At 40.1% G+C, this 13,202-nt stretch overlaps 1 protein-coding gene across 3 annotated transcripts in view; it reads left to right on the forward strand.

Moving 5' to 3' along the window:
• The window catches only part of ttc7a (tetratricopeptide repeat domain 7A), a 132,667-nt gene that overhangs the window by 77,142 nt on the left and 42,323 nt on the right, over positions 1–13,202 (forward strand). For all 3 annotated transcript variants that reach the window (XM_034100786.2, XM_034100787.2, XM_034100788.2), the window contains one exon: positions 8,328–8,444. In XM_034100786.2, the coding sequence (XP_033956677.1) occupies positions 8,328–8,444 (117 nt within the window). The remainder of the gene's footprint in view (positions 1–8,327; positions 8,445–13,202) is intronic.

A 13,202-nucleotide genomic window follows, 5' to 3' on the forward strand; every position in this document is an offset into this window, starting at 1 on the left:
TTCATAACAAATGTGTTATTCTTATCTCAGCTGAAAATACTCAAAGACATTTATTAAAATAATCCAGTTTTAATTGATATTGTGGAAGGCAGGTCAGCAGCAGTACAATCCCCAAACTTTGGTTTAAGATGCTCGCATGATTTCACAGGAAGCATTGTAGCCTGCCATCCTGAACACATTAAAAACATTAATTAGCTGTGCAGGAAGCTCCCCATGAGAGATGCAATTAACTATCCAGGCCAATTCTTTCACGCTAGCCATAATATGGAAGCATGTTGCATCATCTTTCTGATGTGCTTTCTACATTTCAAAGCCCAGCAAAGCATTTCATAATGCAGCCATTTGGGGTCAGTGTTGGCTTCCACGGTCCCAATGCAGACAGATGGGCTACATCTAAATATCAGGAGGGAGAGAAAGAGAGTGCACATGCAGAAAAACAACAAAATGCATGAAAAAAGCGAAGGAAGGGAGGATGGTAAGAGCCAAACAGGAAGAAGAAAGAGACAGAGTGGGTGGGTGCAGGGAAGACGATGGCTTTATAATTACACAAGCTTTACTGATCAGCACTGTATGTACAATTGGAAGATGAAATCTGTTCTCTCTCTGTCTCGATGCAGCATTGCACACTCACACACACACACACACACACACACACACACACACACACACACACACACACACACACACACACACACACACACACACACACACACACACCTCCTGCATAGAGACACTTGACTGCTTTGACCCATTTAAGAGCTCTTTTCCGGGCTCAGCCAATCACATCGCTCTCAGCACCAGGAATCCCCATCGCCCCGGTAACCATGAGGTCATATGGGTAGAGCAGGCATCAGTTGTTGTTCCAAAACTGTTGTTATGGAGAGACATTGAGTCAGAGAGGAAGCAGCTGAATTACGATGAATTCTTACTGAATGTCCATATGTTTATCTATGTTCCCAATAACACATTCACCGGCTTGGAAACACACATCACATTACATGTCATTTGTTAGGCGCTTTTATCCAAAGCGACTTACATACATTGAGTACTGTGGACAATCCCCACAGGAGCAATTTGGGGTGAAGTGTCTTGCCCAGGGACACAACAACATGCTGAGTGGGAATCAAACTTGCTATCCCCTGATTCGAAGTCCAGCACACTATCCACTGAGACACCACAGCCTCCTTCTACATATCAGTAGAGCACATTTGAACAGAGGTAGGGAAAAGCTGAAGAGAGACGGACAGAAGATTTCTGCGACAGTCTGAAATGTTAGCCTTAGCCTGACCTGGCCCAATTAATTTGGGCTCATCTGCAATGGCGGAGCTGGGGGGTGGCCAGGGGGGTGGCCAGGATTCAGCTGGGAGTGGCCACGCCCACCCCCAGCTGAATCCTGGCCACCCCAAACACCCTCACCACGGGGGCCCAAACTATTTTAGAACATTAAGAAAAAAATGTTTAGTAACCTTTCATCATTCATCAAGAATTAACATTAATAGGACGTTATATTGATAATGTACTCACTAAACTTACAATTCATTTAACTTATTGTCTTCCAAAAGTTAATTATCCTGCCTCCAAACGCGGTGCAGCACCGCCGGCACTTTCTAGCAGAGAGTGAGAGCATGTTAGGAGCAGGGATGCTAGTACTTACGTGTGAACCATGTCTCAACGACTAACAAAGTCAGGCTTTCAAAAGAGAAAAGAAAGGAGAGAAAGACAAGAGAGAGGGACTAAAGGGCGACAGTATGTCACCCAGTTTTTCAAAGAAAAGGTGGGTGTGGTCCATGAGTGGTGGAAATGTGTCTGTTAGCTAAGCGTAGTCCATTGTAAATAATAATAATTGTTATGTTTTTTTTTTAGTAAGCTGACATTAAGTACTGTTAATATCTATACAAGTTTTTAATTTCATTCCTCTTTTAGCTGACATTTAATAAATGCAGGTACATTTTTAGCAGCTATTCATACTAAATCAGTTGTCCCTCCCCAGATCCATCTTTAGGCTCCGCAGCCCTGTCCCCCCATAAGTGTTATATTTTCACAGCTCAGTGTCAGTAAATATTGTGCAGTTAGTATTGGACTACAAGATAGATGCAAGCCTGTACATGTAGAGTTATTTAAAGCATAAATGAGTCGGTTGGGTTCTGGAGGTGTGGTTAGGTTACAGCAATTGCTTGGTTGGCGTGGCCTGGGCCTGGTGGTGGGGCCCAATGTGATATATTTCCATGGGGCCCAACATCCCTGCTGTGTATGTTCCAGAGGGCAGGACCTATAACACATTTACTACCCAATAGCATTGTGAGGCTGAACAAAAGGACCTTTTGACTATGTAAATGTAGTCTTTTAAAAAAAAAAAAACATTTACTGACTTTTTTAGGATAGATTAAAGTATTTTGTTGTAAAATTACAACTGGGGGCCTTACAGGGTTAAGGGCTATTGTTTATTGTTATTTACTTTAAGATGTTTATTCTTAACCTATCATTTAATTTAAAAAACTCCTATTTAAATTATGTGTGTGTGTCTCTGTATACACTGAGAGAATGAGCTCATAGTGCTGCTGATCACCATAAGCTAAACAGTCTGTATATTGCATTATATTTGTATAATGTAAGCATTGATACTTTGCATGCGGGAATACGAAAAAAAGAGTTAGATATACTGAATATTATTTGATCTATTCCACCACTTAATCCCAAATAATGTAGAGGTGTTGTAGGTGCCTTAAAATAACCCCTTATTTTCTAGTGAGATGTATTTTTATGTTCATATAATAGTGATTTCAATGCCACCCCAAAATGATCACTTGTTCCATCCTGGCCACCCCACTCCTGGCTCCGCCACTGCTAATCTGGCCTGGGACCTGCAGCTAACACACTTTTCCATCCCTCTATTTCTCTCTCAAAGTAAGTCGAGTGTATCAGTTTTACAGTCCATTTTGATGTTTGACATAATATTATATTATACAAGAGGCAACCTCTGTGTCTTAAAGGGGCCTTTTTATGCTCTTTTTAGGTTCATATTTGTACTGTATCCAGTGCTTCAACTGTGACACGTTTACATGCTTTAATGTTCACAAAGTGCATTTTTTTCTCATACGGCATGTGCTGCCAAGTCTACTCTGATTGGTTAGCTGGTCGGATCTGTTGTGATTGGTCAACTGCTTAGAGATGTCCGGCCCCTTAGCATTTCACGTTCAATGTATCGGGAACGCTAGCTAATAGAAGTGCAAGTGTTACATGCTGATGTCAATATGTTAGGGATTTTAGCCTTTGCAGACCATTTACATGCACAAAAACTTATATAACACACTACAGGTAAGGGCAAACCCCAAAAAGCATAATAGGGCCTAAAGAAGTTAAATCAGCATTGTTTGGAATAGTGAAAAAGGGGCAACTTGTAAATAAATCTATAAGGCAAGGCAAGGCAAGGCAAGGCAAGTTTATTTATATAGCACTTTTCAACACAAGGCAATTCAAAGTGCTTTACAAAAAATAAAAGACATTAAGAAAATGGCATTTAAAATCAGTCATTAAAAAGAAAAGCTAATAAAAGAAACATTAAAAGAAAAAATACATGGATAAAAGTTACAGTGCAGTCTAAGATATGAATAGTTCAATTAAACATTAAAAGAAAAAGTACAAGGATAAAAGTTACAGTGCAGATATGAATAGTTCAATTAAAAGCAGCGACAAAAAGAAAAGTCTTCAGCCTGGATTTAAAAGTAGTAAGATTTGCAGCGGACCTGCAGGTTTCTGGGAGTTTGTTCCAGATATTTGGAGCATAATAACTGAACGCTGCTTCTCCATGTTTAGTTCTGACTCTGGGGACAGAAAGCTGACCAGTCCCTGAAGACCTGAGAGATCTGGATGGTTCATAATTTAGCAGGAGGTCAGAAATGTATTTTGGGCCTAAACCATTCAGTGCTTTATAAACCAGCAGCAGTATTTTGAAATCTATTCTTTGACACACAGGAAGCCAGTGTAAAGACTTCAGAACTGGAGTGATGTGATCCACTTTCTTAGTGTTAGTGAGGACTCGAGCAGCGGCGTTCTGAATCAGCTGCAGCTTCCTAATAGATTTTTTAGTGAGACCTGTGAAGACACCATTGCAGTAGTCGAGTCTACTGAAGATAAAAGCATGGACATGTTTTTCCAAATCCTGCTGTGACATTAGTCTTTTAATCCTAGATATATTCTTTAGGTGATAGTAGGCTGATTTAGTAACTGTTTTAATGTGACTGTTGAAACTCAGGTCAGAGTCCATGACTACACCTAGATTTCTGGCTTTATCTGTTGTTTTGAACATTGCAGACTGAAGCTCAGCGCTGACTTTGATACGTTCTGACTTGGCTCCAAAACCCATTACCTCAGTTTTATCTTTGTTTAATTGGAGAAAGTTCTGACACATCCAGTCATTGATTTGTTCAATGCACTTACTCAGTGTTTGAATTGGAGCATAGTCTCCTGGTGAAATTGTTACGTAGATTTGTGTGTCATATGCATAGCTATGGTAACTTATTTTGTTGTTTTTCATTATCTGAGCCAGTGGTAGCATGTAGATGTTAAAGAGAAGAGGCCCCAAGATGGAGCCTTGAGGAACCCCACATGTCATATTTGTCAACTCAGATGTGTATTTACCTATAGAAACAAAGTTGTTTCTGTCCTTTAAGTAGGATTCAAACCAAATTAGAACTGTTTCCGAAAGTCCCACCCAATTTTCCAGTCGGTCTAGTAATATGCTGTGGTCAACATAAGAAAATGATCCTACTTCTCACTTGATTTATTACCATAGTAAACATTTTTTTAAACAGCTAGTTTCAAGACTTGTAAATTAACAGATACTTTGACACCAAGCACCCATCCCTGACCTGCCTACCTTAACAAATGGTTTAATCTACGTTTCAAGGCAAATTTCTTCAGATTCAGGGCCGCCGTTTAGCTCACTTGGTATCTAACAGCTCAAAATATAAAACAAGAGCAAAAAACTTTGATTCGGATACAGGCGTAGAGGCCAATGCATACATTGCCCATAAACCTCTGCATCAATGCGCTGGCCCTACATGTCATAATAATAATAATAATAATAATACATATTTATAAAGCGCTTTTCCTGGTGCTCAAAGCGCTTAGGCTCATTGGATGACCCAACTTCCTGTTTGAAGGCAAGTTTGCATGCTAGCATTATGTCCACAATCCACACATAATTATATAATAAAACAGCTTGCAGTAAGTCTCCAAAACACACCTGTTTATGTTTGCTTGCATGCACACAGAGAATAATGTTCTTAGTGAGAATAGAACAAGAAGAACTCGATCGTAACACTAATTATTGACTGTGTTTTAGCTCTAAACGTGGCAAAAATGTGCAATACCCCCGGGAACCATCAGGCAGAGGCCGAGTTGCAGACCTCAGAGTCAGGGAACGAGAGATCGAGGCACAGATATAGATGCAGAAAGAGGGTTATGGAGTGAAAAGAGGTGTTTTCTCAGTAACTAGCTCACTGAATATCATTTGCTTTGGAAGTGTGAGCGAGCTTCAGAGTACAAAGCTTGCATCGTGCACAGTGCTGGGCATGCTGTGACAGTCCTGTGTGTGTGTGTGTGTGTGTGTGTGTGTGTGTGTGTGTGTGTGTGTGTGTGTGTGTGTGTGTGTGTGTGTGTGTGTGTGTGTGTGTGTGTGTGTGTGTGTGTGTGTGTGTGTGTGTGTGTGTGTGTGTGTGTGTGTGTGTGTGTGTGTGTGTGTGGTGTGTGTGTGTGTGTGTGTGTGTGTGTGTGTGTGTGTGTGTGTGTGTGTGTGTGTGTGTGTGTGTGTGTGTGTGTGTGTGTGTGTGTGTGTGTGTACTTGTATGCTGTGCGGATGTGGATGTGCAAGATCGTAATCTGGCACATACATGTTTGTGTGTCACTGTGTGTTGTGTGTGCATGCATGTGTGTGATTCTTGTTAGCCTCTGCGTCTCTGCACCACAGCAAACTGTCAGCTCACTGTAGCACACTGAATTTCTCGTTCCTCCTTTTTCTCCCACATCCTATACCCACCGGCCCCTGCCTTTCTTTTCTCTCTTTCTCTCTCCATTTCCTCCCCTCTTAACTCCTTCTTTCTCACTCTTCTTTCTTGCATCTTTTGTCTCTCTTCGTCTCCGTTTTCTCCCTTTTTTCTTTAACATTTTAATCACCCAGGAAAAAGTGATGAAATGTGAAATGAGATTCTGCTACAGATTGAGAGAGAGAGAGGGGGTTGTGTGTGTGTGTGTGTGTGTGTGTGTGTGTGTGTGTGTGTGTGTGTGTGTGTGTGTGTGTGTGTGTGTGTGTGTGTGTGTGTGTGTGTGAGTGCGTGCGTGCGTGCGTGCGTGCGTGTGTGCGCGTGTGTGTGTGTGTGTGTGTGTGTGTGTGTGTGTGTGTGTGTGTGTGTGTGTGTGTGTGTGTGTGTGTGTGTGAGAGAGAGAGGTGGGGGGGAGAGGGAGAGTGGTCTCACAGTTTGTACTAAAGAGAATGATTAATCCCAGCCTTTGATTCTGCATTCATCTAACGGGATGTTACAGCATGAGCAAGCGTGTTTGTAATTTGTGCATGTGCGTGCATCTGTAAGAGTGTGAGTTAGTGGTCACGTGCCTGGCTTATGCCCTGCAACACAAAGCAAGCATGTCAGCACCGGCTTGTGTGTGTCAATCTGCATGCATGCACTGTACTGGATACATAGATATTTGTATGTATACAAATATAAGTGTGCATGCAGCCATGTGCCTGTAGAGAATACACACTCTGATCTGTGGGAGTGCAGAGTGAGTAATACTGGATCATTAGTAGCTATTTGTATGTGGAGTTTACGTTGGTACTCTCCGCTCTTAGCTGGCCACCGCCGAGCGTTTTACACTGAGCGACATCGCCACAGTCCTCATACACTACGCTCAGGCTGCTCACACCACGCAGACTCATTCCCAGGAGCCTGGAAGTGACATCTCTTGTAATGTGTTGTGTAGTTTGGAGTGCTGTAATCTCCATGAAATAGACCTTTTGAAGATGCAAGGGATCACTGGCTGTGATCAACTGGTAAATAATAAGTTGGAAAATACTCCCCTGGACAGTGGAGTGTTTTAAAACATGGAGGCAGTGGACAGAGGGGCAGGCGGGCGTCAGATGTGGCTTACACCACAGTCTCTCCCCCTCACTCCCTTTCTCCTCATACTCATGGATGAGTGATGCCCATGACAGACTGCATCCTCTGAGAGCCCCTTCTGGCAATTACTACACACATACACACATCAGAGACTCCCACATCACTTAACCAGTTGTCTTCAACTAAATGGGCCGAGCGGAAACACTCAATGGCCTCTACTCATCAACCTCTCAACACGCTGCAACATACACGTACAAACTCTCAGAGCTTGTTGTTGATGACTATCTTTACCTCTCTCTGCTTGTATTGATCTACGTGTGCCTCATGCATCAGTGAGATGGTGATGGGTCCTAAGCACTTAACCGGCTACCGTAGAAACAATTCTTTATTTTTATAACCAAATCACCAACTGTCAGCTGCATGGGGATAATATCAGCTAGTTTGCAGGTTAAATGCTGTGTTTTCAGTAGCACACACTGACAAATGTTGAAAGGTCTTTGTGAACTTACAAAACAATTAATCTTATTTTCAGGGGAAATCATGTTGTGTGTCCACACTCATGTGATCAGTGATAATAAGAACAGGTTTGATTGGGTTTGGCCAACATAAACAATCTTCCAGGCTACTGAGTGCACAGTTTAACCATACGGGAACAAAAACAGCAACTTGTGTTTTTTGTACACTTTAAGGAAAGAAACTAGAGGTGAATAGGGTCAATAATATGCAAGTTAAACATTGTCCTATTAAATGTGTGCTCATTTGCAACGTATGAAGCCAGTTTCAAAATTCTTATTTTCATTTCCTTGCCATCATCTTTTTACTAAGATCTTTTAAATATATATTGGTGTAACCACATACATCTGAAAATACTGTGAAAAAAACAATTAAGCAATGTTTTTTGGTATAAAATGTTCTATAATTCAGGCTTTGAGTGATTAAATTATTAAAAATGTCCTCTGTAAAAACATTTGGCAAGAAGAGCTTGGTGTATGAAGCATTATCTAATACTTACTATTTCTGTGAAATCTTCAAATGAACACAGTTAGTACATTTAACATCTAAATGTGTATTGTGAATGTTTCTTTCCAATAGTCTGAGAGAAGATGTTATAGAAGCAAAACTCAAATAATAATGTACAAAATGTGAAGTGTGAAAATGCAGCATAAGAAAAGACTGATAAGTATTTTTGTGTGTGTGTGTTCTCCTCTCCAGCCTGCTGTTCACCAAGGCGAAGCTTCAAGAGGCCCTGTTTGTCCCGGCTGTAGCCTTGCAGACCTGTGAGGAGATGCTGCAACACTGGCTCAGACGCTATGATGTCAGCCGCTCCAGGTGAGTGCGTGCATGACACACATGTACTGTAGGAATATGGTACCGTTTTTTTTATTGCTATGCATTTTTCTGCTTTGGTATAGATTACCCATAATGTGTTAGTGAATGTGTTTGATGCATTATTCAGAGTGTTTTTTTAAATGTATTCCTGTACTTGACTATTGATTTTTAAATCTTAAATGGGGACCTATCATGCAAAATGCACTTTTTTATGTCTTTTATACATAACTAGAGAATGCAATTCCTGAAGAAATTGCTAGTGGGAATGCTTTATGCTGAAAAGCCGACACTAAACTGCTATGCTGAAATGTAATGTGTAAGAAGAAAGTGAAGAATTTAGATTGAAATGATACGTGAACACTGGGGGCTTGAATGTGTGATGAGAGAAGAAAAGAAAGTAAAAAGGCTTGGAAAAGCAGCAGAATGTTTGAACTGCAAACTTTTGAACTAACTTGATGGTGAAGGATCTGTCGCCATGCCAACGGCATTTGATGACATCCCATAATACGCTTAGATTCGTTGATGGCTGCATCGTTACCAAACCTATGAAGTTTTGGGCCGTTTGGAGAATTTTCACTGAAGTTATGAGAAAACCGTGTTTCATTCCGAGCATTGTGTTGCCATGGCAATGGCATTTGACAAAATCTCAAAACTGTCCCGTAGATGTCTTCCCGGCTGGACTGTTAGCACACATGTGAAGTTTGAGCAGTTGAGGGCTGGACCGTTAACCATTATCTGAAGTGTGGTGCTGTTTTGACCCTTTTCATAGGCGTTAAGACATCGTGTTTTATGGCGAGGGAAGCGTTTCCATGGAAACGGCATATGGTAAGATGTCAGATTTGACTTAGAGCTGTTGAGGCATGGAGAGGTGAAATACAGGTGAAGATTGTGGGACGACCGGACCGTGTCCATTGGAGCTACAGTGACATCATGTTTTTTAGCGAGGGATGCATTTCCATGGCAACAGCCTATGGTGAGATCTCATATTTGGCGGAAAGCTGTTGAGGCATGGACCGGTGATATACAAGCGAAGTTTGGGGGACGATCGGACTGTGTTCATTGGAGTTACAGCAACATCGTGTTTTATGGCGAGGGATGCGTTTCCATGGAAACGGCATATGATGACACCCCATAATTGACGTAGAGCTGTTGAGGGAAAGACCATTAACCATTATCTGAAGTCTGCTGCTCTGAGCATGTCAGTTGGAGTTATGACATCATCGTGTTCCACGACACAGGTGTTTATATTTGAGCTAACGAGGTGTCCATAGATCAAAGGTTTCCATGGTGATCAAATAAATGTGGCACAGGCTCAAATTTGTTGAACAACACATTTGTAACAGGTTTGTTAATTGACCAAAAAATATGAACAGTTGAAAGATTGAAAATGGGATTATTATTAGGATTATTTGTAGGTCATTGAAAAGTAGAATCATTTAGAAAGATGTGAACATTGAAGTTTCTATTTTCGAAAAGCTGACACTGTAGTGCATCGCTGGTTTTAAAAGTGATTTATAGGAGTCATGTTTAAAGATGTGCAAAACTTAAAACATTTATAAAGATCCTCTGAGTGTGTGTCATTAGTTAGCTGATAAAATGTTAGGGATAAATACCTTGACATATTGACTACAAGAGCTTGAATCAAACAAGAAACCTTGTATTTGAAAGGTTAACTCACATAGCAACAGTCACACCTGGTATATAAGTGGTGTGGCTGAGTACTTTAAAGGGTTCATGAATAGAGGGGACTTGAATGTGAAATAAGAACAAGAAAATAAAAGTCTAAATGCATGAAAAAGCAGCAGAATATTTGAACTTTAGAACTAAAAGCATATGTCACCAATAATGTCTAAAATATGTGGAACATGTTGAAGTCAGTATGAAGTCTTCATCAGACGGAAAAGAATAGGCTGAGACAGTCTGTTAAACTCCAGTGACCACGTCATTAGTCTGCTGCTCTAATTATGTCAATTAGAGTTATGACATGACCGTGTTCCATGACACAGGTGTTTATATTTGAGCTAACGACGTGTCCAGAGATCAAAGGTTTCCATGGTGATCAGTGAGAGGAGAGCATTTTCATTGTTCTGAATGAGAGATAAACCTGTTACATGTGAACGTTTTGTTGAAGAACCGTAACAGATATCGGTGAAATGTCAAAGCGTGAAGCATGTCAAGGAACTTGAGCATCTGAAGTGTACTTGTTGTGTACTTTCGGGTTAATAATGTGGCCTTTTTGGCAGATTAACTAAAGGTGTGTGGCTGCTGTGGTGGGGAAAGGTGAGGCTGAATTTACAATGGGTTTTAATGGAGACATGTTGAACATTTTTGTCATTTCATGCCCTGCAGCGGAGCTGGGGGGTGGCTGGGAGTGACCTGTGTAAACTAACCTGTGTAAAAGTTTCTCGAATAAATGTCTTTTTTTTGGTGGAAGAAGCATGTATCATTTTTTTACCCTGCCCCTCAAAGAATTGGAATTGAGAACCGTTAAGAACCGGAATCGAAAAGTAGAATCGGAATCAGAATCGTGGAAATTCAAACGATACCCAACCCTATTTGTGACTTAAACAGAACTGTCTCTGTGCTATGATGTGTTCTAAAGCCAGACTGAAAATCTTCAAATAAATCATTGTTTTTTAAGTAATCTCACAACTCTTTTGCGACTGCTTTCTCAAGAATTTTTGAGAGGAACGGAAGATTAGAAATAGGTCTATAGTTGGCTAAAACCTCTGGATCGAGGTTGTGCTTTTTAAGAAGAGGTGTTATCACTGCTACTTTGAATGATTGTGGAACATAGCCTGATAATAAAGACATATTCATAATATTTAATAAAGAAGTGCTAATTAATGGAAAAACTTCCTTTAACAGCTTAGTTGGAATCGGGTCTAAGATACACGTTGATGGTTTAGAGCAGGGGTGTCAATCTCAAGGCCCGGGGGCAAAATCCGGCCCGCAACTTCATTTTATGTGGCCCCACAAGAGCTTGCAAAGAATATAAGATGTTTATTATATGGTTACATGCTACTTTACAGAAGCACGTTGCCCATGAACGACATGTCCCACAATGCATCTCAAATTTGACTTTTTCTCAGAATTTGACTTTTTTTCTTCAACATACAGTATGCATTTTTTCATAGAATTTGACTTTTTTTGTCCAAATATGACTTTTTTCTTAGAATTAGCCTTTTTCTCATAAATAGATTTTTTTTCAAAATGTCACTTCTCTTTTTCAAAATGTCAAAATCAATGTTTTTCCAGAATGTGGCTTTTCTTTTAAAATCATATTGTGACATTCTTACTGAAAAGACTTCTGCTTTCAGACGTAGTTAATTATAAAGTTATTACCCTATCCGATAATAATCCAGTGCAGAGGCAATAATGTAATAATAATACATTATTTTATATATATTCAATATTTATGTCTTTTTATATAGACTTAAAGTTACAACCGACCCTTTGAGTGCAACCATAATGCTGATGTGGCCCGTGATGAAATTTAGTTTGACACCCTTGGTTAACTTTAGAGGAAAGAATCATTGAATTAAATTGTTCAATGTTTATGGCTGAAAAGCATTCTAATTTACTATCTAGTGTAATATTAGAACTTACATTTCCGGGAGCTGTTGATAACAGCCTGATGCCTGGTCAAAGGCAAGAGGTCATTAATTTTGTTTCTAAGAGTAACAATTTTATCATTAAAAAAGTACATACAATCATTACTACTGAGTGCTATGGGAATAGAAGGCTCAATTGAGCTATGGCTCTCTGTCAGCCTGGCTACAGTGCTGAAAAGAAATCTTGCATTATTCTCATCTATTAATGAAGAGTAGTAGGCTGCTCTCGCTTTAGATAGTTAACTTAGTCTAAGTTATCTCAGTGGGTCTCAAACGGTTTGGTCACCATTTATGTAAACACATATTTCCATTTGAGGGGGGAGTGATTAGTAAAATACGCATTAATAATACAAATAAAATGTTAACTAGGTGAAAAAAGGTAAGATAAACTTTTAAAACTTGTTGAGAGCTAAAACTAGCCTTTGTTGCTGCCTCAATGAGGAGCATGGGGGAGAGGAGGGAGACAGGAGAGGCTGATTCAGGAGCCCGGACACAATCACACATATAAATGAACCAAAAACATATAAATATACAAGTTTAAATGTTTTTTCATATTGGACATGGTATGTTATAGGTTATGGCCATGTTCTTATGATTTTATGATTATTTAAATGTATACAGTTCCGTTTCATATGGGTGTAGTCTCTTTATTTCCCCCTCAAAGTGCACCAGATTGATGCATTTAAGTCCAATATAAAAAAAATATATATATTGCGCATGCCCCCGGACCCCCCTAGAGGATTTGAGGTCCACCCCCAGTTAAAATATGTTCACATGAATAGGTTCCTAAATAGATTTGCACATTTTTTAAATAGTAGGCCTAACCCATCTCCATATGTTTATTTCCGGGTAGTAGATTTAAACTAGAGGGCTCTCACTATGGGCAGCAACGCTGTAAATATTGACGAATAAATCCAGCAAAATGGCACAAAAAACTATAGGTTACTTACGTAACCCCACTACTCATTAATAACACTCCGTTCGATGTCTCACTATGAGATGCACCTCATCGCGGAGCAAACAGAAGCATCAATCTCATTACGCCAATCCTGATTGGCTGGTGATCTTGACGTCAGCGTCAGGGAATCCACCCCCTTTAAGTAGCTTGCGCTACGTCGCATGCGTCATTCAAAATAAGCACCGC

The sequence above is a fragment of the Pseudochaenichthys georgianus genome, chromosome 15 (genome assembly GCF_902827115.2).
Source record: "Pseudochaenichthys georgianus chromosome 15, fPseGeo1.2, whole genome shotgun sequence".
Taxonomy (NCBI): domain Eukaryota; kingdom Metazoa; phylum Chordata; class Actinopteri; order Perciformes; family Channichthyidae; genus Pseudochaenichthys; species Pseudochaenichthys georgianus.